Below are 26,455 nucleotides of genomic sequence, written 5' to 3'. Positions count from 1 at the left end.
TTCACCGTGTCTTTGAAAGGAAGCTGCGTAATCAGCGGTACCTGCTGGTGTATGTTCCCTTCACGAATCAGGAGCGAACGTTCCTTTGGCATTTGACACGTCTCCATCACTGTGTCAGTTACAATATGTACACAAAGGCGCATATACACACATGCTTTGTGGTCCCTCTTATGATCCCCATGTCACAGATGAAAGAAACTGAGGCTCAGACCTTGAATAATTCGTCAGCTGGAGTTTGACTCTTCTCCAAACTTGCGGCATTTGGCCGCACATTAAAAAACTGGGTAGGCTGAAAACGTCAGCAGTGAAATCTGCTCCCAGCCTAACCTTAAGAAAACACAACTGCACTTGGTTTGTACATGTGCATTCTGATCCTTGCCATGGCTCCTGTCTTAAAAATAACCCTGGGGGATACGCACCAGGGAAGGATTGAGCATCCTACACCCTTCCATTAACACTAAATGTTTTTAATGAGCAAACATCATCATTGGGTATTTTCCTTGCAAAATTCATCAATTCATGTCAACTCATTACCTGCAGTGTTACAGTTTTGCCAGTCGTGTAAATGACAGGTGTGTACACATAAATTATCCACTCATACCCGCCCCCCCGCCCCCGTGCACCTGGCCCAGCTGTCACAGTTCACTCTGTGAACAAAAGCTCAAAGACACAATCGTGCTTCTAGGAAGGTTTATGCAATCAGTGACTTCTCTTTCGCAGACTGTTCTGTGAGTCTGGTTATAGCAAAAATGCTTGTTCTGAGACTGAGGAGTGTGTAACCATTTTTCTTTCTGGCTTAGGACTTGGAACTGCGTCCAAAGACTACCAAACCCACAAATGCCCAGCCCCCTGTAGCCAAAGGCTGGGTGGGATAAGCCAAGGCAGAGCCCCTAAAAGAGGACGGAAGGCCCAATCAACCAGAATGTGCAGGAATGGAACCCCAAGTCCAAGAGAGTCATCTTTCTGTCGTCTGGGATTTTCACCTGCTTCTGTCCATTTTCAACAAACCAATAACTAACCATCCTATACCTGAATCCCTAAGTGCCAGGAGATCCTCAGGTCCTTTGAGCATTGCCAAAAATGAACTGTAATTTAAGAGCTAAAAACATTCGGTGTAGCCCAATTATTCAATGACAGTATAACACACAGATGAGTGTGACATCTGCAATAACCGCCACTTCGTTATTTAGAATATATGCATATCTGAACTTCCTTATTTCCAGTCATCCCGGAGAACAGACAATTCACCACACATCTAAGAAGCACTCACTGTAAACAACAGATAGTCGGTAGAATTTTAGAAAAACACACACTGAACGGAATTTTGACATGACCGGGCATTTCAGATGGTAACCAAGTTCAGCCAACCCCACCCCCTAGAAAGTTCCTGCTCACCGTGACTTAAGGATCTAAAGCTTGCGGCACAACCTCTCCCTTCGAGCAAGCCCTCTGGGAAGGAAGCACCACCAGGAGGGCCTCTGAAATGGCCAAGATGAACCCAGACTGCAGGGAAGAGGCAAAAGGAGGGTAGGGCTCCAGAGAGCCTGTGTGAGTTGGCAACTAACTTAGAAGAGCAGCAGGAACAGGAGGAGAAATAACGCAGAACTCGAAGACAGGATCCAGAGTGGACGACGGGTCTGAGGTTCAGAAAACCAGAAAAGGAGGGCTTAGGAGGCAAGAAGAGAGATGTGCTGTCATTTTTTACATTCCCAAGGACAGTCTACTGTCCCCTTTGATGTTCAGTGATGGGCAACAACAGCGAGACCAAGCCTCGGTGCTGAGGTGATGGGTGACATCAGGTCCCCTGGGTACTCACCGGCCGTTGTCCCGGCCCACGCCCCACACGCGGATGCTGGCGATGGGCTGAGAGTGGAGCACGGAGCGGTCCATGGGGTCCACCAGGCTGAGCGTGTCGTTCTCCAGGATCAGGTACATGTCTTTCCCCTGGGATTCAAGGAGAAAACATGGTCTCTTCCTCAGGAAGCTATGCTTGGTGACACAGCTATCTAGGGACGTCATTGCAATGGTCCAAGGAAGCCGCTGTCTGGGTCTGTGATTTGTTTTCCTAAGAGAGCGACATCCCCTCCTGACTAAAACAGCATAGATCTTTTGTATGCCTCGCACATACCCAACTGCTCTCTCCCTCCTCACGTCCTCTGAAACGTGTTCCTAGCCCGCCTTCTAGCCGGCTCTTGTTTTTAATTATTTACAATTCTGAATCTTGACTCTGAGCAAAAAGGCTAATGGGAGGTTCCCTGGAGAACCTGGTCTTCCGCTAATGCCAGGCCTATCACTCTCCTAACCCGTCTCTTCGTCTCTTGCTCTCCGGTCAGACCCTACCAGCCATGTCCTTGACGGCCTGCCCATAGCCACGGCCATCCTGTTCCTCCTCGCCGTTTACAGCACTTCGCTTCTGTGGGATTTGGCTGGCCAATCACAGGTGCATTTGTGACTCACTTGGGACTACAATAGCTAACGTTTCTAGAACTTGATCATATCCCAGATATTACGCCATGGGCTTGGGGCACACTGGTTCATGATCTTTCAAACTTGCCCTGAGAGCCTGGTGCATTATGATCTCCGATTAGCAGAGAGGGAAGCTGAATCTTCAAGGTCAGGCTACTTGCTCCAGGTCTGATCCAGAAGCTGGGAGGCCTTTCGTGGCACAGGCACTATTGTAATACCCATGCGGGGTTGGCCGAGGCTTCTCATTGCTTGCATGTTCCTGTCCCCAACATAGGCTGGCTCTTTGGGGGCAAGGACGCTAGACTATTCAACTTTATTCTCCTTGTAATTCCTCAGATATAGTTTGAGAAATTATTAAACATCTCCTGTTCATTAAAGGACACTGTGTCCTTTCCTTCAGCCTTAGTTGAGGCCAACCATGTGACAGTCTTCAGGAGATGCCTGATCACGGAGCCCTGGAGAGCTGGGAATGGGGGAGGGGGAAGGTCCCACCAGTGCCAAGCAGGTGACACGCTTTGGGGTAACTGATGGCTGCTTGGGAGAAGTGATGGATGTCTGGTGCCTTCTCCCCCTCTACGCTTCCCCCGGGAAAGAGGCACTGACTGCAGCCTAAGGGATCTTCCTCCAGCCCCGCTAGTGAGTGGCCAGCCTTCAGGACGAGTCCCTCCTGGTCACCGCCACCCCATCTCCATGCAGCTGCTCTATGGCAAACACCTTGCAGACACTAACAGACCCCGAAAGCCTCTGTTTTCACGCCTTATGGGATGCCCCCCACAGGGAGGCCTATTCCCATGACTGAGTGGGGTGATGTGTTTCCTTGGGGCTAACTCTGCTTAGAAACTCCGATCTGTCCCCCCAAAGGTCACAGAGACTGTCTTCATGGGTTAACTTGACTGACCCTGCCTGCATTGTTGGGGAGAACCAACGACGACACCCAGTGGGTAGTCTAACGTGGGCTGGTTGAGTATGGAGCGTCCCTGAATGAAAATATGGGGTGTCATACAGCGCACAAGTGTCTTTCCAGGTATATCCTGTCGCTTTTCTCATCAACACAGAGCAGTTTCTGGCTGACCACTGCAAAGTCTTGCTAACTGGTTTTTGTAACCCAAATAGCAACGTTCATGCAGCTTTCGTCTGCAGAGGAGACCCTCATCCGATAGTTGTGACTTCATTTCTGTCAGCCACTCAACAGATGTTTGAGGAGTTGTGCTATATGTGGTGAGGCATGGCAAAAAGGCAGAGCTCGTCACCCTCAGTGATATGCTCTACTTTATACATGATGAACCTGAAGAATTCATTGTTCAGAAGAAGGAAGAACTGAGGAAAGAAAGGAATGGCTTAGCGGGGCTAACCAGATGGGAGGACAAAGTGGATTTTCGGGCATGGCTGCCCCTTTGCCCTATATCCCCACAGAAAGTTCTCTCTCCTATAGGTATCCTGCCAACTGGAGATTCCTTTAGAATCTTACTAAGCTCTTCTAAGCACCTGGTGGCAATTACTTGGTGGTATTTATCAGACATTCACATGTTAGTATGAATTAGGCCAACTTTTCTTCTAAATCCTAGCTGAGATTTGTTCTTTTGGTGGAAGAGCATTTTGACTGAAGGAGAGAGAAGGCAGCTAGATAATCTGGTGGGAAAGACTTATCTGGGTATTTGGGTGGGAGGTGGGAAGTAATGCAGTGAAATCATGTTAAAGGTAAATACCAAACAAACTCTTCCTTCTTTCTCCCCGTGCTTGAGATCTAAAAGTCTGAATGGTAATGCAGCTCTGGTCCATTCTAAGGTACCTAGACTCTTCCATGGGAAGCCTTGGGAATCTCTCTCCCCTTAGAACAGTGCTGCTTGGGGCTCCAAAGAGCTGTCAAGGAGCCCCTATGACTGGGCAAGGTTTGAGAGAAGGGGGTGTACAGAGCATGTGCTATATATAGAGATGCTCTCAATATACCTGTTCTATAGGGCACGGCAGGCTTTTCCTCTTTGCCATGATTTTTATACGAACTTGGCATTTTTACTTATTAATTTCCTTTCTGCAATGATGTCAAACTAACATTTCAAAGCAGAATTACTTTGTTCAAAGTGAGAAAGAACATACAGTTATCAACTCTAAAAACTCAGGTATCGTATTGATTGTCCGATTATACATAAAGCTGAACGTGTTATAGAAGAAAAACAGGTCAACTTTTAGAGTGTGAGTGATGGTCACATTTCTGTGTGTACAGACAACGGCCACATTCCCCTTTGAGAACATACTTCCAGCAAACAGCTCCCTTCCTTCTTATATAATGGTGTATCCAGTTTTGTGTGCAAGTTTTGGGGTTTCTGGGCCCGAGTACCCATCCATACATCCCTCGGACTTGGGGAGACCCGGTCAGCCCCTGGCATGTAGACACGGGTAAACGTTCTCCCCCAGGATGCAGTCCTTACTGAGATCTGGCAGAGCAAACAGAAAAATGGAAGGGTTGGTACACCACACCCACCCTACCTGTCTTCCTGGCAAAACGTGCCTGGTAAGTATCCCTCAGTATCACACCACGCAGAGCTCCGGTATCACACCCACAAAGCACAAAGCACGGTGGAGTGTGAGCAAGCCTGCCGTCAATTCCTCCCACGTGTGTCACTCACCTCTCCCCAGATGCCGACTGTGTCCCGGATGTCGTTTTTGCAGTAAGAAAGCTGCCTGATGCAGTTGTTGACGGCGACGCTACTTTTGCCAGGGGCGAGGTCCTCCTCTGCCATTTCCACCCATCCCAGGGAGCGTACGGCGAAACACTGCAAGACAGAGCATGGGGGCGTGAAGGGAGGCACTGACCACAGCTGGTCGCCGCCGACTTACCAAAACCCCCTGCAGGGTTTGCCCAGTGCGGCTCCCATCACTACATAACGTCCGGTCATTGAATTCAGTAAACGAGTCCTCTATTGCTAGAAAATTAAATTGGAACTACCTTTTGCTGTTAAAAAAAAAAATGTAGTGACGGTGCACCTGGGGTGGCTCAGTTATGCATCTACCTTTGGCTCAGGTCCTGCGATCGAGCCCCACATTGGGCACCCTGCTCAGCACAGAGCCTGCTTCTCCCTCTCCCTCAGCCGCTCCCCCTGCCTGTGCTCTCTCTCTGTTGAATAAACAAATAACATCTTAAAAAAATGTAGTGATAAATATCTTCTTGCCTACTTTTCTGTATACATGTGTGTGTTCAGATTATTTTCTTGGAGGGGATTACTAGAAGTAGAATTATAGGGCTAATGAGAATGAGGATTTTTAAGCTCCTTTATATAGGAAAAGTCAGGGTTTTTTGTTTTGTTTTGTATTTTTAAACAGTAAGAAATGCAACACCCACGAGATCTACTACTTGTTAAACAACCCAGAAAAAAGACAGTGGGAGAGAGGAAGAATTAAATACATGTTTGGCACTTGTTTCTAGTACTGATGAAGCAAAATGTATTCTTTAGTACCCAGAAATGAGGGAAGATGGGGGGAAAATGTGCCTTCATGATAATTGGTCTCAGGTCCCATAGCATCTGTAATTAAGCACCAAATCCTGAAAGGCCACACAATGCACCAGCTTGCGAGAAACCCTACAGCGCAAGTTCCTTTTATTCTTTTATCCTTTCAAGATATTTTGAGATTATGCTCCTTAACTTATCTTCCTTTCTAAAGTTCACTCAGTTGTTTCAAAACATAAAAAAGTATTATGTGCACGTAGCAATGAGAAAATTCAAAGATGTATAAGAAAAAGGAAACTCATGGGACATGCGAGGGCTCGTTCGGTGACAGACCTGTTTGCTGTCCGTTGCCAGGGATGCCAGGTAGCCGGAATGGGGGTCCCTCCCCAAGTGCACCGCAGCTGAAGAGGCTGCATACCTCCCCAGCATAGGGGGGCTGGTGAGGGGCCACATGTCTGCAGGAGACAGCAAGCTGGCTCTCAGGGTACTTTATGAGGTTTCCAGCGTGAATGTCATCAGCAGATGGACAGAGGAGGCAGCTGGCCAGAAAGGAGCACTGAACAGGACTGCCCGACTGTTGAAAAAGGCAGAAATGGGGGGCGCCTGGGTGGCTCAGTGGGATATGCCTCTGCCTTCGACTCAGGTCATGATCTCAGGGTCCAGGGACCGAGCCCTGCATCAGGCTCTCTGCTCAGTGGGGAGCCTGCTTCCTCCTCTCTCTCTCTCTCTGCCTGCCTCTCTGTCTACTTGTGATCTCTGTCTGTCAAATAAATAAATAAAATCTTAAAAAAAAAAAAAGGCAGAAATGGCCAACCACCTTCAAATGCAGACAGTGGGACAAAACCCCAGGAACGGGCATCATTCTTTCCTGTAGCTGATGTCCTCCGGTAACCTCTAGCTTCATTATACTACATTTACACTGACGTGCTGACCCACCCCCAACACCCCGTGCAGGGCAGGGCTGCCGGGGCAGTTCCAACAAGGACCGGACACGACTGAAACCTCCCCTTCCCCACGGATGGGAGGAGTTCCTTAGCTGACAGGAGGCCATCTCGGTCCAAGACAGTCGTCTCTCTGACCTCGCAACTCAGGGAAGTCTATAAACCAAGACGACCCTGCCCCCCACGCCGTAGCCACTTCTGGGCCCGCCTGCTCTTCCACCCAGAATTCACTTCCCCTTTGAACACTAGAAACGCTTGCTTGCGTGAGTTTGGCTCGGAATGCTTTCTTGGCTGGACTCAAGAACCAAGGCTGGGAAACAGGGCTCGCCACGAACAAAAGGAAGAAATGCTACACACTGTCCCCAAGTGACCACATTCAGTCCGTTCTACCTTCCTTGTTTGACAGCCCTGCCCTAACTGGTCCCCTCCTGTCTGAGTTACTAACCACACTTTTGAGGGAAAAAAGCCCCACTAAAACACCAAAGACAATCTGTTTAAGGAAACAGCACACAGATCCTCCTGTGCTAGAGGGAACACAGGCCACCCGGAACAGAACAGCAGCCCTGAGCTGACAGTGGATGTGATGCCTTCTACACAGACACCAAAAATGGTGGGTATTCATCCTTTCTGATGGCTGGGTAATATTCCATTGTATATATGGACCACATCTTCTTTATCCATTCGTCTGTTGAAGGGCATCTCAGCTCCTTCCACAGTTTGGCTATATGCTGCTAGGAACATTCAGGTGCATATGCTCCTTCTTTTAACCAAATCTCTAACTGTGGGGTAAATACCCAGCAGTGAGATCGCTGGGTCACGGGGTAGCTCTATTTTTAACATCTTGAGGAGCCTCCGCTGTTTTCCAGAGTGGCTGCACCAGCTTGCGTTCCCACCAACAGTGGAGGAGGGCACCCCTTTCTCTGCATCCTCGCCAACATTTGTTGTTTGCTGTTTTGTTAATTTTTGCCATTCTAACTGGTGTGAGGTGGAATCTCACTGTGGTTTTTGCTAAGCGAAGTAAGTCAAGCAGCGAAAGACAATTATATGGCTTTGCTCATATGCGGAACACAGGCAATAGCATGGGGACCACAGGGGAAGGAAGGGAAATCTGAAGGGGGAAAAAAATCAGAGAGGGAGAAGAACCAGGAGAGAATATGGCTTTCCCACCTTCGCCAAAAAAGTGCGTGGAGGTTTGTCCACACACCAGCAGGCAGTCCTCCGACTGGAGTCCTACAGTTCAACTCAATTCTGACACTACCCGCTGACAGCATCAGATCCCACAGGCTAAGGGGCTGGTCCTACAAGACTGTCCCCACCCCCACTCCCCCTTGCCCTCCACCCCAACTTTGATGCCAGTCACAAGGCTAGGTTATAAACTGGAGGGTCCAACAACTTGCTCCCCGGGTTCCATTAATTTGCTAGAGCAGCTCACCCAACTCAGAAACATTTTCCTTACTAGCTTCCACACCCTCTCCGAGCAACCCTACTCTCCCCCATCTGCTTGTGTTCATTATCTTCTGGGGTTTGGATGGAGGCTTCGTTACAAGGGCATGACTGATCAAATCCCTGGTCATTGGTGATGCAACTCCATCTCCAGCCTTCCCACGCATCCTCAGGGGTCCGGCGCTGGAACTGGAAGTTCAAAGGTCTAACACCTGGTGGCCTCCATGCTTGGCCAGTCCCCAGCCTTAGCTGCTCTCCAAACATCCCATCATTCACATAACAAAAGACCCTTACTCACTCTTAGCACTTGCGAAATTCCAAGGGTTTTGGGAACTGTAAGCCAGGAACCCAAGAGCAAACACATGAGAAACAGATCTCAACAACCAAATCCATATTCTTTTTTTTTTTTCCCCCAAATACATATTCTTATAAGTCACAATATCACATACCTCTAGTGCTCTCCTCCAGCATCAAGAAAGAAATGGAAACTCTCCCGGTTTGGAGAACATGTCTACTTTAACAGCAGAAAATAAGCAAAGCACAACGAAGAAGACATTGTTCAAATGCCAAAGGTATTAATTCACTCACTCTGTACCTCAACACTTTGAGGCCAATACTAAGTTAACTGTACTCATTTTACAGGTGAGGAAAGAGAAAGAAGCACAAGGCTAGTAAGTGGAGAACCCAGGGTTCTGGGTTTTTAACCACACTCTATATGCCTGAGAGTTTACTGGAAGGGCTGTGTCCACAGAAAGGCTCAAGATTGGTCAGAAACATCGGTATAATTTTGAGTGTATATGGCCCAGAGCAGGGACAGCTTGAAATAAAATCTTAGCTCTGATTTATGGGTTCTGTGATCTTGCCAAGTGATTTATAAAACCCCGAACTTTTTTTCATTTATAAAAACGGAAAGAACATTCGGCGAACATTCGTTGAATGGGAAAAGCAAATGAACAGAGTGTTACAGTGAACCTTAACTCGAGTCATCATAGGGAGAAAATGAAAGGATATGACGTGTAGTCCTTGTGATCACACGTTCCAGTGGTCCCCAGGACATTCTGGTTTGTGTTTGTTGATCTAGCAAAGTTACTGAGTGGCTCCTTTTACTCTCGAAAGGGTCTCAGTTTGGATAATAAATTACTGTGGTGGCTCTGGTCAAATTCCAGTGAATCCAGCCTCTGGTGTGGAAAATGGAGGTTCGGATGCGTCACTGTGATGTGCCCAAGTAGAAACAGGGTTCGAGATCAACCGAAGTTATCAGTTGAACATCTGGTGATCCTGGCAGAGGTGAATGATAAAACACTGTGTGGTCATCATATGCCCTTGAAACTAGAAGCCAGGAACACATTTTCCCGCTCTCTTCAACTGCCTGCTACAAAATCCTACAGCCTGTAAATACTCCAAAGAAATTATTAACAACAAGGAAGGTAAAAGAGAATATTGGCTGCTTTGTGTCCCTTGAGTTCAAGAATACATGGACTTCAATTTCAACAAGCTCACTAAAATTCTAGGGTATTTTCCTTGGCTAAGAAATGCAAACGGTCCATGAAATATATTGTTTGTCAGGCTGATAAAAAGAAAACAAGAGCCCTAACTATATTATTACAAGGAATTTCAGTAATTTTCCTTGTGCAGTTTTGCCACTGTTGTAATTTGGTTTCTGATCTATAAAGCCTCGCCACCGGTCCCCGTGGCTTTAGTAAGAGGAAACAGGTGTAATGGGGGAATAACCTAGCTCCGCCAGGGAGCGACTTCGCCCTCCCAAAGAACCAAGCCCCAGAGAGCGACCTGCGCTGTTTGGTGCTGCCCCCGTGTGGCGAGGAAGGTTTACAACCACCATCGCTTTTCCTTGAACTTGGAGATTGATGATGCCCCAGCGCAGTCAGCCCTGGGAATAAACATCTGTTTCAGAGTAAAGGAAGAGTCCAGAATATTCAATCAAAAAAATCAGAATTGGGTTCTCTGCTCAACGGGGAGTGTGCTTCCCTCTCTCTGCCTGCCTCTCTGCCTACTTGTGATCTCTGTCAAATAAATAAATAAAATCTTAAAAAAAAAATCAGGGACTTAATCAACCTTACTTTTAATATACTCTTTTTCAAAAATTTTAAAAAAGCCTCCCAACATTTACACTTCGATTGATGTTCATTTTTCTTTTCAAGATTTTGTTCTTAATCTCTACATTCAATGTGGGGCTCCAACACACAACCCCGAGATCACAAGTCACATGCTCTACTGACCAAGCCAGTCAGGCGGGCACCCCACTGTTCATTTTTCAATAGCTCTTTACCAAAAGCACAACAAATGAGTATCGGTTCAGGGAATAAACAATGTCATTAGATGAACAAGTCAAGACTTTGGGGAGGTCACTTCCGGTCTCTAAGACCCCCCTTCCTCACCCAAAGTCATGCTGTCTCTAAGACTGATCCTAAAAGCAAAATGTGGGTGGAAATCCCAAGACTGCCACTTATATTGAGATCATGAGCAAGTAGGTTAAAATCTCTGTGCCTCAGTTTCCTCATCTGATACTAAAATCCCCGTCTCCCAATCACCTGTCACATGTTGTGAGGGTTAACTGGGAGAGCTCGCTGCTGCTCCCATTAACCATGGCTGGCATTAGGGGAACGAGCATGGTGGCTGAATTAGAAGGGACGCAGCTCTTGGCCTGAGGCGTCCTTCTCTCCCATCTGTTCTCATTCTCCGCACTGGAATCAAGTTGTCATATCCTGGTTGGAAACACACGTTGTGCTTCCACTTCATTCTCTCAAGTCCTATATTAAGAGACATACCCCTGGGGAGAACCTCTGGCAAACACACGTGTGGAAGGACAGAACGCAGCACAAAGCCTTGATTTCTACAGGCCAAACAGTCCTGGGTTTGAATTCCTACAGCCCCACCAGTGCTTCCAAGTGTTCTCAGGTGCAGAATGGTGGTAAGAGAGTCTCCCAGAGTTTTCAGGAGATCCAAAGTGCAAGTGGCTGGCACACGGGAGGCCCGCAGCAAATGCTTGCTTGCTTCTCCCTCTGGATCAGGAGACCCTCTCATTTCATTCTTTGTTCTCCCAGAGGTGGTCTGCATTTCCTTCCCTGGAGCTTTAATGAGGACAAGAAAGAGGAGAACATTCGGGCAAGGGATGGGGAGGGAAAGACAAAGGAACTGGGGGGGGGGGCAGCCTTGCTCCCTCCAGGCGAGCCAGCCTCAGTGCCCAGCCCCAGGGAACATGGTGTTTCCACGAGCCCACGTCCACACGGCGGCACCTTCAATGTCTGGGTCAAGGTCACTGCTCTGTGACAACCAAGGAGCAAAGACAAAGAGGGAACTGATATTTGAATTCACCGCGACACTAAATCATAGATATTAAAAAACTACAAAAGTTCATAGAGAAAAGCTACAACTGCATTTAGCATTACACACGTAATCCTAATTAACACTCATTTATGGGATTAACTTACCATTGAAGCCTAATTACCCTGCAGCACAATAACAACTGTGTATTCAAGTCAATAAACATTTATTGAGTGCCTATTAGTTCCTGGAGACAGAGAGAAATGAGTCAGACACAGGTCTACTCTTGAAAGCCTATAAAGGAGCAGACACCAAGTGCGAATCCATAACACGGAGACGAGAAATCAGGGGACACAGAGACACACACGTGTGCTGTTGCTCATGGAAGGGCAGCTTTTTTTCTAACTCAGAGAGAGGGCATTTTGGATAGCTGTTTAAAAAAAAAACATTTTATTGATTCGAGAGAGAGCGTGTGCACACATGAGTCAGGGGAGGGGCAGAGGAATTGGGAGAAGGAGAGAGGGAAAAGCAGACTCCTCACAGGGCCTGACATGGGACTTGATCCCAGGACCTTGAGATCATGACTTGAGCTGAAGGCAGATGATTAACCAATGCAGCCACCCAGGCACCCCTAGATAGCTATTTGAGGGATGTGGTATTGAGTGGAGCTTTGTAGAATGGATGGCTCATTCAATTAACACTTACTGACATCTCCAATAAGCCAGGCACTAGAGACACATCAAGGAACCTATGAGACCAAAGGTTCTGCTCTGCGTAGTAGTTTACAAACCAGAAGGGGGCCCTTTGGTGGCTCGGGTGGGGGAAGAGTCCAACTCTTGATTTTGGCTCAGGTCACGGTCTCGGGGTTGTGGGATCGAGCCCCACGTCAGGCTCTGTGCTCAGCAGGGGATCTGCGGGTGACTCACTCTCTCCCTCTCCCACTGCCCTTTCTCCCCACTCTCACTCAGAAACATGAATAAAGGGGCGCCTGGGTGGTTCAGTGGGTTAAAGCCTCTGCCTTTGGCTCAGGTCATGATCCCAGGCTCCTGGGATCGAGCCCCGCATCGGGCTCTCTGCTCTGTGGCGAGCCTGCTTCCTCCTCTCTCTCTGTCAGCCTCTCTGCCTACTTGTGATCTCTGTCTGTCAAATAAATAAAATCTTAAAAAAAAAAAAAAAGAATGAGCATATTTAAGAAAAAACATGAATAAATCTTAAAAAAAATTTAAAAACTGGAAGGATGAATTCATTTGGCTATGACACCAAAGATCATACAGCTCAAGGATATGAACAAGATGAGTTAGATGCAGGGCATGGAGGGGAAGGGCATGAGCATAGCGGTTTTCAGGTTTTCAGGCCCCAGGTTTTTAAGGGATGAATACCAAGTTGGATGATCTGAGCCAAGTTATGTAATCTCCTTGGTGAGCCTCAGTTTCCACGTCTGCTGCGGTAAGGACAATGGTACAGTCCTCCTGGGGGTAACTGCGTGATGACACGGGATGGCCTATGCTAAGTACCTTTACAAGGTCTGGTCTGAGAAAAGGTGAGCACTACTTCCTCAAGGTCTTCAGTCCTTGTCAAATGGGTTGGGATTGTGGAATGCCACCAACAGCCAGCCAGTCAATGCTGTTTTGTTTTCCAACTCATGATACAAGCAGGACTAAGGACGCACCTCAGTGGTTGGGGGTGGGGAGAGACAGCAGGGCCCAGGGAGGGGAGGGGGAGGCTCCATCCTCTTTAGGAGGACACACTCCATCTCCTCGGCTGACCTCAGTGGGGTTGACCAGGAGTCCACGGCTCTGGGTGGGGGGGATGGGCGTCTAAATCTCCTGAAAATATGCCCCCAATTATTTGTGTTTCCATATTATGGAAAATAGTCCAAAGCTTTCACTAACTTTCCAAAGGCTCTGAGAATATGAAATACTTTACAAGAATTCCAAGGGAGTTAGAAACCAGAGCATCAAGTCACCCATGAAGACGCACGCATGGGGGCAGGAAGAGCTTACCGGGTGGCAGCAGAGCTCTTTTTTGAGAAGTGGAGGGGTCGGAGAATGGTTCAAGGGCTCTACAGAAGAAACAAGCAGGCATTTAGGGGAGAGCAGAAGAAATGGGCATGAAGGGAAGTGGGGGTAGGGAGAAGGGGCTGTCCCTCTAGGAAGGAAGCAGTCTCTGGGTGGCTGGCCTGCAGAGAGGACGAAAGCCCGATGCCCTCTGTTTGATGCACTGGGAGCCCCTCGATGATCCTCAGGGTTCCAGCAAAAGCCTGCTACAAAGAGTGGACGGACGTGCAGGGGGGATTAAAAGAGAAGGGTGTCCCCTCCCCGGGGGAGATGCTCGGCGGAGGAAGAACGATAAGCAGAGGCCTCAGAGTGGAGACCAAGAAGTCAAGCCAAGCCCCAGGGAGCGGGCGGCCTCTGGGAAGGGCACCTAGACTTCCTGAGGGTATGCGACCGGCACTCTCCCCGGGAGCCCAGCATGTGGCGACCCGGGCCTGCGTACCCGCAGAGCTACTCTGTGGGGGCCCTCCTCCATCCGAGCGGCGGGAGCTGGAGGAAGGGACACATGTTCTTACTACACGTGACTATGAAGAACCATTTTTAAAAAAAAATTTTTAAGATTTTATTTATTGATTGGAGAGACAGCGAGCACAAGCAGGGAGAGAGGGAGAAGCAGGCTCCCCCCTGGGCAGGGAGCCCGATGTGGGGCTCGATCCTGGAACTCCAAGATGAGGACCTGAATTGAAGGCAGACACTTAACTGACTGGGCCACCTGGGTGCCCCAAGAAGAACTTTTTTAATAATCATATAGCTCACCTATGAACAGTGAGAGTATTCTCTTTTCCCGTCCTGGTGGCCAGGATAACATGGCCATTCAGGGCACACTACGTCTGATGTCCTGTGTTCTGGGATGTTTCTCTAAGAGTTGAGAACAGCCCTCCACCCTTTCATTTCGCAGGCACTACATGCCATGGAGACAGCACGAGCCTGATTTCTGCCCTGGAGCCTGGCTTCTGAACATCCGGTTGTCACTGAAAAATAAAGCAGCGAGGAAGCAAAGAGTTGTGACTTCAGATGACTGTCGCAGAGTCCGATCTGAGAAAGCGCAGGCCTGGGGCGCCTGCGGGGCTCGGTCCGTTGAGCATCCAACTCCCGATTTCGACTTGGGTCATGATCTCAGGGTTGTGAGACTGAGCCCCGTGTCGGGCTCTGTGCCCAGGGCAGAGTCTCCTTGAGCTTCTCCCCCGGCCACCCCCTCCCCCTCCCCCACGCGTACACGCTCTCTCGCTCTAAAATAAGTAAAGTCTTAAAAAGAAGAAGAGGGGCGCCTGGGTGGTTCAGTGGATTGAGCCTCTGCCTTCAGCTCAGGTCATGATCCCAGGGTCCTGGGATCGAGCCCTGCATCGGGCTCTCTGCTCAGTGGGGTGCCTGCTTCTCCCTCTCTCTCTGCCTACTTGTGATCTCTCTCTCTGTCAGATAAATGAAAAAAATCTTTAAAAAAAAAAAAAAAAGAAGAGGGAAAAAAAAAAGCACAGGCTTTTCAAGATTCAACACACCTTCCTTGGACACTGCCTCCATAATAGGGAAGTCCCGAGGGAGTTAGTGTTTGTGGTCATTACGTGGAGGAATGTAAATCATCGTCATCCTGGACACTGTTTCCAATATAATGAAGCTTTATGTGCTCTTGCTTCTCTCTGCAACGCTGAAATGCTTTCCAAGTCCAGTATCCAGGGGCGCTCTACTTGAGAGGTGCCCAGGGCCTCCAGAGTGGAGGCTGACCCACTTCTCCTTCGGGCAGAAGCGAGGAATTAGCCTGATTCATTATTCAGCATGACCCCGGTGGCCAGGGAGGTCCAGAGAGCATTTCTACACTGACCCCAGTGAGCGCCGTGGCTGTGCCTGCTGCTTCCCCCAGCTGCGGACAGCGTGGTGAGCAAGGGAGCACAATACAAGACGCCTGGCCCTTGGGGACCCTCTAAGCCCACTAGGACCATTTACTTAATTTTTTCCCTTCCCACCTTTCACAACAAGGCAATCCTGCTGGAAAAGCACATCCTTTGTTAACATCTGACAGGGCCATCTACAAAGAGGACAGTCCTAGTACTAGATGCCACCCATAATAGATGGCACGCACGCAGTGCTTACGATGTACCAGGCATCCATCCTCCGATGGGGCTGTAACTGAACTATTGTCTACGATATCCATCTCCATGCCCGTTTGCGGGTTCGCTTCTGGCGAGTCGGGTCACCTCTGCCACCGGCAAATAAGAGGCTCTGTCTCTAGTAAATGTTCTGGAAACACGCAAGGTCAGGGTGTGGGGATAGCATGCACTGTCTCTGTATTTGGGAAAGGCCTCAGAGTGCGCACCATGATACGGAACCAAAGCCAGGTTATTTAACACAATTAGAGGAATGGTGTGTTACGAAGTAAAGGAAAGAGTTTCCAACTCGCCCTCAATGCATGACGTGGAGCCGCGCGGATTCCCAAGATTTCGGGCTTTGGTGATTTGACAATCCTTCAATGAATGCAAAAGGATGCTTCCCCAGCAGGTGTGTCTCTCTTTCTCCCGCTCTGTGCCGTTCCCAAGGCGGGGGACTCTTCCTCAGCTGTTCTGTAGGAAGGACTTGCTGACTTGCCACCAGACAACGCTGAGAAACGCCATCATTTGGAGATTTACAGAAACCGGGGTTTGGACCGCTGATGTACTGGAAAGAAGGCGCAAGGGCGGTCACGCGGGAGTGGACAGAGATGTGATTCCGCATGTCCTTCAAATATTTAATTGTCGCTGGGGAGTCCTTGCTGCCGCGAAGTCACTCAGAGGAAACAAGCACTCCCCACTCCTCACTGAGCGATCTCTTTGGTAAGGATGAGATAGTCCAGCTGCGCAGAACGGGAGCCTGGGCTCCCTCCTATCCCCTCATGTGGCCGGGCGAGTGGGGACATGGTCTGAGGCCATGCTGGAGAGCGGGACAGGCCACTGCCCTGGATTTTGACACACGCTGGTGCAGCACTGAAATCATGACCTCAGTGTGTCTTGCTTTTCATACAAGACACAAGATACATATATCTGTGCGGCAAGGAAATCCTAACGTCAGTATGTTGTAAACATATTTCTAAGCAATATTCTCACTCATACTTAGGTGAGGGGATTCCAGAAGTCTAATGAAGAGGGAGGGAGTTTCCACTTACTGAGCTCGTATGGTAGAGGTGCGTTTATTAGTTTTCCCATTTATTTCGGTAGAATTCTCAGGACCAAGTGAAAGAGGCAGATTCTCCCCACCGACCCCCATGTTTGGAAGCAGAAAACAGACTACCTAAAGGAAATCTGGCCAGTTCAGGACTTCAGAAAACATTCTGAAAGGGGTGACCTGGGGTACCACAGTAGCCATACTTAACCCTGCCACTTGTGCCTGTGGTGTGAGGAGGAGGTGGGGGAAGGCTGAGATGGAGACAGGAGACAGCAGCATCACTCACACGTGTTCATCAGGAGTGTGCGTGTCTGGACACGATATGTGGAGTAGAAAAGCTCATTTCTCCTGTGTTTCTCCTTCAGGAGAAATTTCTGGTCACCCAATATGTGGGTTTTTTTGTTTTTTTTTGTTTTTTTCCTCACACCAAGCAATTCTCTGTAATACCACTGGGTGTCCCACAATGTAATTCAGTTCTGACCCTGTACCTGGAGACAGCGTCAGATCCCACAGGGGAAGGGCTCAGTTCCACGAGACTGCCCCTCCCCCCACCTCAGATGCCAACGGCAAACCTGGGGTTGTCCCCAGAGCTTCTGACTCCCTGGCTGTAAACTGGGGCTTCCCACAATCTCCTCTATGGGTTTAACTTGCTAGAGCAGCTCACGGAACTCAGGAAACCAGTTTCCTCACCAGAAAACCAGTTCATCGTAAAAGGATGTAGCTTGGAAACAGTGAGATGGGACAGGTGCAGAGCACGAAGCATGGGGACAGCACCGAGCGACCATGCCACTCCCCAGCCCTGCACGCATTCACCACCTCTGAAGCTGCATGAACCCCGTATTTGGGGGATTTTTAGGGAGACTTCATCACATAGGCACAATCTACCATTCATTCCATGTCTAGCCCTCTCACCTCTTTGGAGGGGCGGGGTAGGGCTGAAAATTCTAAGCTTTTCATCATGGCTTAGTCTTTCTGAGACCAACAAGAGTTGCCTCATCAGAACAAAAGACACCTTCTGTCACCCAAGAAAGTCCAGTGGTTTTCAGGAACCAGGATCAAAGACTAAACTTTAGAATGAAAGATGCTTCTAGTGCTCTAACCATGTAGGAAATCCTGAGGGTTTTAGGATCTCTGTGCAGCAAGGGCAGATGCCAGATACCGTCCTTACATATGTAAGCCACTTCATCTGTATGACAACACATGAGAAAGCTGTTATTATGATGCCTATTTTACAGATGAGGAAACTGAGGCAGAGGGTGGTTGCTAGACTGAATTGTGCCCCCTTCTGAATTCGTATGTTGAAGCCCTAACTCCCAGTGTGGTTGTATTTGCAGGCGGGGCCTCTAAGGAAGTAATTAAGGCTAAAGGAGGTCATCAGAGTGTCCCTGAATTGAATAGGACTGATGTCCTTAGAGAAGAGAGAGAGACACCAGGAATGTGTGCAGCGAGAGAAGAGACCAAGCGAGGACACAACAGGGAGATGCCATTGGCAAGCCAGGGAAGGAGGCTATGGGAGAAACCAAACCCGCCAGCACCCTGATCTTGGACTTCCAGCCTCCAGATCGGAGAAAATTCCTGCTGTTTCAACCACACAGCCTGTGTTCCTTGGTCTGGTGGCCAGAATCCACTAACACAGAGGCAGATACAAGCTGAAGGTAACCGGCTCTGGCCTCAAGCCCAGCTTTCCAGGCTGCCTCCCAGACACAACAGCAAGGCTGGCTTTCCTGGCAGGGGTGGGGAGGGTGGCAGGCATACCCTGATCTATACCTGGAGGACCCAGGAGAGAACCGACAACCCCTCACCCAACACACAACGCCCTCATCCTAACTACTCCACAGCTATAGTGTGCTGATACCAGAGGTCGGGGAGACCAGCTTCCCTTCTGAAGAGGCCCCAGAGAATTCAGATCCAGACGTACACTGAGAAGGAAATACCAACCCCCCCAAGAGGGAATGAATGAGTACTTCCAAGTACTCACAGTACTTGCTAGCCTCAAGGTGGTCTTGGTGCCCTTGCACAGACTGTCCACCGGAGGGCGCCCTTACCCATACTTCTTTCCTCCCTTCCCTCCACCCTCCCTCCCTGCCACCTTCCCTAGCCCCCACCTCCTGGTAACAGGAGTTTCCGAGGAGGCAAAGGAAAGACAAGTGCCATGAGCTGTCTGCCACCTGTGCTCATCCCCGCAGGTCAGAACACTGCCGAGGTGTGGGAAGGCCCAGGGTCGTCAGGCTCAGGGACAACCCTGGGGCGGGAGGGGGGTGGAATTCCTACTAATCCACAGGGTAGGGTAACTCCAAACCATGTTAGAAAGCACTTATACGCGTTTAAAAATAAAAACCAGAATGCCAATTTATTAATTTGCAGAAAGAAAGGGGAAGTCTAACCGGATCCTCCGTTTGGCGAATAAGAGGATTCGTTCTCTGGAGGAAACCCAGTCTGGAGCTTAACCCCCAGCCCGCTGCAGGCTCACGTGCAAAGATGCCAGCCAGGAGCCCACTTGCCCCTCCCATTGGCTGCAATCCTCAGAGAGTCATCACTGATGCCCCCTACGGCCCCCCGGGGTTGTGACTTAGAGCACACGCTGGCCAGGAACCAGGCTGGCATTATGAGGCCCATTTTTATCAATGAAGAAGTTGAGCACAGGTGGATTCAAACAAGAGATAAAGTCTCGTGTTTCCAGAATGTCAAGGAACAAATTACACGCATGTGCATATTTAAACATCAACCTGCCGGTCGATCACACCAGACATCTTGACATACAGTCACCATCGTCTTCCTTCCGTGACCATTTATCAAGGGCTTGCTCTGTGCTACATGACACACAAAACTGAGAGTCTGGACTTGTGCAGAAGCACGAAGGCGAGCACGGACATCCACAGGTCACGTTCTAAATGCTGCCCGCTCTACCGCACGTACAGCCACGCCAGGGACTCACAGCCCTGCAAGGCAGAAGCCACCCTTCTTGTTTTCCAGGTGAGAGACTCAGGTTTGGAATGTGTCGCTGAACTGTGCAAGGTCACACAGGAAATAAGCACCTACTAGAATCTGATTTTACAGGCGAGGAGACCGGCTCCACCAAGTTCGGCAGTGTGACAGAGCTGAGGAGCGGAGGGATCCCGAGCCTAGTCTTTGTTCTGCCTTAGCTGTTCTAGAAACACAGACACTCATGCTGGAGACAGACTGAGGTAACAGCAAGATCAGACCAGATCTGATTGGGAATCCGGGACCACTGGACGGCTCCAGCCTGCCGCAGCCCAAGGCTGAGGACAACTCAAGAGTCCCCACAGGGCGTCTCCAAGAATCATGATCTGATGGTAACCACAGAAAACTTCTCCTGGTGGGACACGGACCATGTTGGACAGAAGGGAACTTTTGCTGGAGACATTTGAGTGCCAACAGAAGCCGAGTCTGTGGCAGTAAATACGAGCTTCCCAGCCCACACTGCCTGAGGAAGAGCCCATGCAAGTCCAGACCAAGGAGCTAGGCGGGCAGGATCCCGCTTCTATTACTGCTGAAAAGCAGCAGATGTCTGCACTCTTGGGAAAACACTCTTACTCCCTGCAAGTGTGAATGGTATTTTAATTTTCCCCTACAGGAGTCTTGGAAAAGACTCGGAGGCAAGTTCTACGATCCACATGGCTGATTTACACTATAGATTATATTTCTGCTGCTGTAAAGTCGAGAAATGTTATTTGCAGAGTAAGCACAGAGTAAAACCATAACGAATATCCAAGTTCTGCACATAAAGTAGGCCACTTTATTTTGCTAAGGAAAGCAGGCTGGCCATGTGAGCTTCAGAGGAGATGCTGATCCAAGGAAAGGAACAGTGAGAGCTTGAAGTCAGGAGACAGGTTGCTCCCTCCAGGCTGGAGGCTGGGGACCAGGGGAAACAGGGAGTAATCAGAGCTGGGACACTGGGGACATGGGGAGGTTACATATACAGTCTCGACTAATAACAAGTCTATTTGCAATATGAAAATGCAATCCTCGAATAAACAGAGTATCAGTCTTAAAAAATAGCCGGAAGCATGCTTGACAGGCAGTATCTGACACCATACTGAAGTGATTTGACCCTCTACTCTAAAATATGCCTAATGGACGACTCCACAAAGAATGATGCCACTTGGTCTTGGATCAAGTCCTTCCCTGGAATGACTCAAGTGCAAATACAGTCCATCTTCACTATTTGCGGATTCCATATTCGCAAATTCACCTACTCACTGAATTTTATCTGTGACACCCAAATCAATTCTCACCGCACTTCTGTGGTCACTCACGGATGTGTAAGAGTGACAAAATATTAGGGTCCCTTGATGTGCCCATTCCCAGTTGAGGCTGAATAAGGCAACCTCTACCTTCTAGTTTTAGCTCTTGTACTGTCAACAAGTGTTCTTTATGTGATTAGGTAGTGTCTCATTTTTTGCATTTTTGTGCTTTCTCTCAATGATATCACTGGTTCATATGGCCCTGAAGCAAAGTGCTAAATGGCTATCCAAGATTCCCAAGCACAAGAAGGCTGTGTGGTGCTTTCTGGAGAAAACAGGTGTGCTAGATAAGCTCCATTCAGGCACGAGTTACAGTGATATTGGTGTAAATTCAGGGTTAACGAATCAACAATATACATTAAAAAAGGTGTCTTTAAAACACACATAAAACAAGGTTGTGTACTGAAAGGTTGATCAAAGTGTTGCGACCAGAGACTCGCAGGAACCTAGCTCTATATTTCTCCTAGGAGCAAGGCTTCCATATTTCCTAATTTAGTGTTAGCGGTGCTTTTACAGGATTTTAGAAGAATTGCTGCAAATAATGGTCCATCATTCAAGCACCAACAGTGTCTGCCCTTCATCCCAGAACAAGGATGGAGGAGCCCAGGCTAGTGAAAGGATCTTAATCCCTCATATGCTTTCTGGAACTTGTGGTAGTAAGGTGTAGGTAGGATTAACAGCCATGAAAAACCATGGGTTCCTGTCCTGGTGCTGTTAGCAGCTGTGACCTTCAGGATGTCCCCTGATTTTGTAGGCTTCACTTTCCTCACTGAACAAGAGAGGAGAAGGGAAGCCAAGGAGGGAGAAGCGTTTGGGCTAAAAGATCTCTCACATTTCCAGCTGGGAGATACCTCTCAAACATCTTACCCCACTGCTGTCCCCATGGGTTGTTCACTCGGCTCCAGTGACACTGGCCTCCAGGTCGATCCCTCCTATCCAGGCACGTGTTCACCTTGGCCTCCCCACCCCCCTCCATCTACCTGGTGTCTTCCCTCACGTCTGACTCAGTGTCCCATTCTCAGGAGGCCTTCCCTCACTATGCAGGACTGTGAACACCCCCCGCCCACCCCCAGCATGACCTAGCACTATCTTCCCTACTTTATTTTTCTCTATAGCAAGTATTTTCCCCTAATGCACGTATATCCTGCTTCTGTATTGTGCTCTTTATCCCTCTCCTCACACCGGAAGGTAAATCACACGAAGGCAGGGAATCAGTCTGTAGTATCCCCCCGACTCCGCAAACATAGGACCTGGCTGCTATAAGAGTCAATTCAGTAAGTTCATGTATGTAAAGCAGGCTTTGGGCAGTACCTGAAACCTGATAAAAGTGAGCTATGATTATCATCACCATGAGGACCGAGTGCCTTTTTGCTGTTGGTTTATAAGAAAGGTTTTATTGAATGACTCACTAAGAAACGAAAAATCTGCACTTTTTACAAAGCGCCTGAGATAGAACTCAGCTCATAAAGTACAAAGACCTACAAAAACCTTAATTATAAGCACTGCTATTACCAACCCTAAAGAGACCATTTACGATGTTTTACTTCTCAAAGCTGACTCCCCGACATCTGTAAGAACTCATACAGGAAAAGCACTTAACCACGGCGCAGAGACCCAGAACACAAGGGCTCTGGGGACCTGGAACCCAACCACCTCATTTCACAAATGAGTAAACCCAAGTCCCAAGAGCACCACCGGCTAACAAGAATGAGAATCTGTCTTGCAGGGAGCGGGGCGGGCACGGAAGGCTGTCTTCCAGGGCTTTCCTCAGGAACCACCACCACTCACGGAAACAGGCCCTGACCAACTGGCACTTACTTGTAAGTGCAAAGATGGAGCGAACGTGAAGACAGGCTCTTCCCAGACATTTATGGTAATTTGAGAAGAAGAATTGTAAGTAGTCATTTCAAAGAATTTGCTTTAAATTAGATATAGTGCATTTTCAGAGTACGGATAAGATATTAAAAAGAAGGGCAGGGACGCCTGGGTGACTCAGTGAGTTAAGCCTCTGTCTTCGGCTCAGGTCATGATCTCAGGGTCCTGGGATCGAGCCCTGCATTGGGGTTTCTGCTCAGCAGGGAGCCTGCTTCTCCCTCTCTCTCTGCCTGCCTCTCTGCCTATTTGTGATCTCTGTCAAATAAATAAATAAATAAAAATCTTAAAAAAAAAAAAAAAAAAAAAGAATGCTCAGCAGCTCTAGGAACTGAAAACTGTTCTAAGAGCAAGCATGACTAGGACCAGTTTTGGTGGATCACACAAAATCACCAAGGAGAGGAGGGACCTGGAGAGCGTTGCAAAGCACTAGCTTCCCAAAAGTCCAAGAGGCGATGTGACTTAGAGACCGGGTCCTGTCACAAAGCCGTGGGATGGTGATGAGGCACACGGGAGTAAGCAGTTAGTGAGCTAATTCTGGAGAACGACGGGGTGCAGAGAACGTGGTGTGGAGGGCCAGAGGGAAGGAGGGTGAACTTCGTCTTCTGACTTCTGCAGGCTCCCTCCCCAGGTCAGGGCGCCCAGACAGGGACGACGCCAGCTGGGGGACAACTGGGCTCCTATGCCCAGAATAGAACTGGGGGGGGGGGCGGCTAGTGATCTGGGCCTGAGACAGCTGGCTCAAGTTCAAGGAGAAGCCTTATTCCTAAACTCTTCTTTTCCTAAATTCCTAAGGTCAATAGCTCGTCTTGTAATGCTCTATTCTTTGAATTAATTCCAGCTCCCCAATTAGCCTCTGAGCCTTGTCAGGGCTGAACTCAAAAAGCTTTTCTTGTCCTCTGCTTGATCGATGAGGCCCATCAAAAGAAAGTGACTTGCCCCAGGTGGCCCAGCCTGTGAGTGGTGGATATGGATGAGGGGGGTGTGTGTGTGTAGGAGGAGGAAGGTCTCTTGAATCTCAACACAGTACCCCTTCCTCTGTCCCCTGCAGGTTCCCCCAAGAGCCACTTGAGGTCAGAGAACCACTGAGTATTTTTTTTTTTCTATCCTACAATGCCTAGATCCGTGCCAAGCACATCATCGACATTTAATATCTGTTGATTAATATTTTCTTCTAAGAAAAAGCAGCGTATCCAGAGAAAAATCAGCAAAACTAATCAAGACCACATGAGCCCTGTGAATTATAAAGAACAGTGGCGGGAGCCCAGATCAGTTTTCTCAGAGAAGAATGAAAAGAGTATTTTGATGTATCTGAGCGATGGGGTAGTGCCAACCCAATGCTGTCCTTCCACACAACGTATGGAGCAAGACGTAGGCGCTCTGGGATTGCAAGGAGAATCTGGAGGGCAGTAACACTGAGCTTCTCAAGAAAAAGATAGCAAGATCTACCCAAAGGGCTGTGGGGTCTTATCTCTGGGGCAAAGTTTTAAAGACAGTAATGCTGAGTGACTCTTCCTTGACAAGCATTGGAGCGCTGACCACACCACTGTTAAAAATGCTTCGGGAAGAGCCTTCACACCTGGCAGGAGAGATCGGCAGTTCACACCTGGGTGTAACAGGACAAAATATTTCTTTTCACGTCTGCAGAATATCTTCCCGTGTTAGCTATGGGATATGCTCCAGGGCTGCCCAGACTGCATTATCTTGATTCGACAGAGTTTCCTCTAGTGGGACAGAGACTAGCTTCAACCGGCACGTCCTCACCCCTGCTAACGTTCGGGGACCCAGCACCCGCACAACAACACGCTCCTCTGGGCAGGAGGAGCCCAGCCTCCGTCCTTCACCAAGAGAGATCCTCAGCGAAGTCGGGAGGAACGGGAAGGCGTTTTACTTCTAAGGGTAGGCCCAAAGGTGCTGGGGGGGCCACTGGGAAATCTCTCAGCTTCCTGTGTCATTTCTCCTCCTCTGTGTTAACTTTATAATAAGCTAAAAAAAAAAAAAAAAAGATTTGGGGAAAAGTGTTTTATAGGTGCTACATTATTTATCTCTGCGACGGAAAGAATGCTTTAAGGCTGCTCGAGGCAACGGGCCAGGTAATGCTGTAGTCCTTCGTTGTTGGGTGATGCTTGTAAGTCCCTGACCCCTGAAAGGGGAGGAGGAGGAGGTGGGGGGGGCAGGGAGCAGCAGGCCAAGGAGCAAGCAAACCACCCACAGTTCCCTGCAAGAGGGGGGGCAAATCTGAGGTCAATTAATATTTACATGCAACTCTGTAATAAGTTTGTTTGTTTGTTTGTTTGTTTGTTTGTTTGTTTTTAAAGCTAGCATAAAATCTCTCTGGCTGAGGGGCGCCTGGGTGGCTCAGTGGGTTAAAGCCTCTGCCTTCGGCTCAGGCCCTGATCCCAGGGTTCTGGGATCGAGCCCCGCATCAGGCTCTCTGCTCAGCAGGGAGCCTGCTTCCCCCCTCTCTCTTTCTGCCTGCCTTTCTGCCTACTTGTGATCTCTGTCTGTCAAATAAATAAATAAAATCTTAAAAAAAAAAAAAAATCTCTGGCCGAAGTTCCTATCTTTTCACCAGGGCTCTGGAGTTGCTAAGCCCAGTCTGGGCTTAAACCAGGGCACCAGGAAAGGAAGGCTTGTATGGCCAGACTCAGCAGCCTTCGTTCCCATTCTGGCTGAACCAGTGAGGAATTCTGGACTGATGAATGCTTACCATAACTGTACTCTAGCCTAAAGGAAAAGGGAAGAGCGATTTGTTCCATGTAAAGTGAAAAATTCACAAAACGCACACACAGACACACATGGAACGCAGCCCATCAGAGAACTGTTTTGAGGCTTTTGTCTATCAGACGACACAAGCGACAATCCCATGGACACAGAGGAAATTCTCTATACATATTGTCACTGTCTCCTTTCTGGAAATTAGACTGAAACTCCTCACATACAGAAGCCAGTACTATCCGTGTTTCCGTTCACAACCATTGGGTTCCCAGACATTTCCCACTTTAATTTTTTTCCCTAAGGCCTGGAAAACAAACTTCTGCTGCTTGTGTGAAGCTAGGACACATTGTAAAGCTCCAGTTGCTACAATGATGGCCAAGCTCAGGGTTGAGAGAGAGAGAGAGGGCAGGTGCTTTCCAGTGAGTGCGCCTGGGACTAGCCTCCAGCTGATGTCGTCCACACCACAGCAGAAACCCGTAACTCACCACGGCTGACACGGGGCTGTGGGAAGCCCCCTACAGCACAATTTGGCGAAGAAACTATTAGAAGACCAAAATGAGACATCACGTTTAGCTTGAGCTGCAGGTTATCTAGGCATTCCTTCTTCCTTTTTTTTTTTTTTTTTAAAGATTTATTGTAGAGAGAGCGAGCACGTGTGTGTGCATGGGGGTGGTGTGGTGGGCAGAGGGAGGAGGAAGAGAGTGAGAGAGTCCTCAAGCAAACTCCCTGCTGAGCTCAGAGCCTGACCCAGGGCTCGATCTCATGACCCTGACCTAATCCGAAATCACAAGTCGGACCCTTCACTGACTGAGCCATCCAGGCGTTCCTCTAACATCTTCTAG

The 26,455-nt window shown here is 48.7% G+C and overlaps 1 protein-coding gene across 12 annotated transcripts in view; it reads right to left on the bottom strand.

Annotated features, from left to right (window-relative positions):
- The window catches only part of APBB2 (amyloid beta precursor protein binding family B member 2), a 368,905-nt gene that overhangs the window by 66,542 nt on the left and 275,908 nt on the right, over nt 1-26,455 (bottom strand). For all 12 annotated transcript variants that reach the window (XM_059162875.1, XM_059162941.1, XM_059162904.1 and 9 more), the window contains 2 exons: nt 5,091-5,237; nt 1,817-1,944 (listed from right to left, as the gene is read on the bottom strand). In XM_059162875.1, the coding sequence (XP_059018858.1) occupies nt 1,817-1,944; nt 5,091-5,237 (275 nt within the window). The remainder of the gene's footprint in view (nt 1-1,816; nt 1,945-5,090; nt 5,238-26,455) is intronic.

Source organism: Mustela lutreola, chromosome 1 (assembly GCF_030435805.1).
Source record: "Mustela lutreola isolate mMusLut2 chromosome 1, mMusLut2.pri, whole genome shotgun sequence".
Lineage (NCBI taxonomy): Eukaryota > Metazoa > Chordata > Mammalia > Carnivora > Mustelidae > Mustela > Mustela lutreola.
This window is presented reverse-complemented; position numbering and strand designations above follow the sequence as displayed.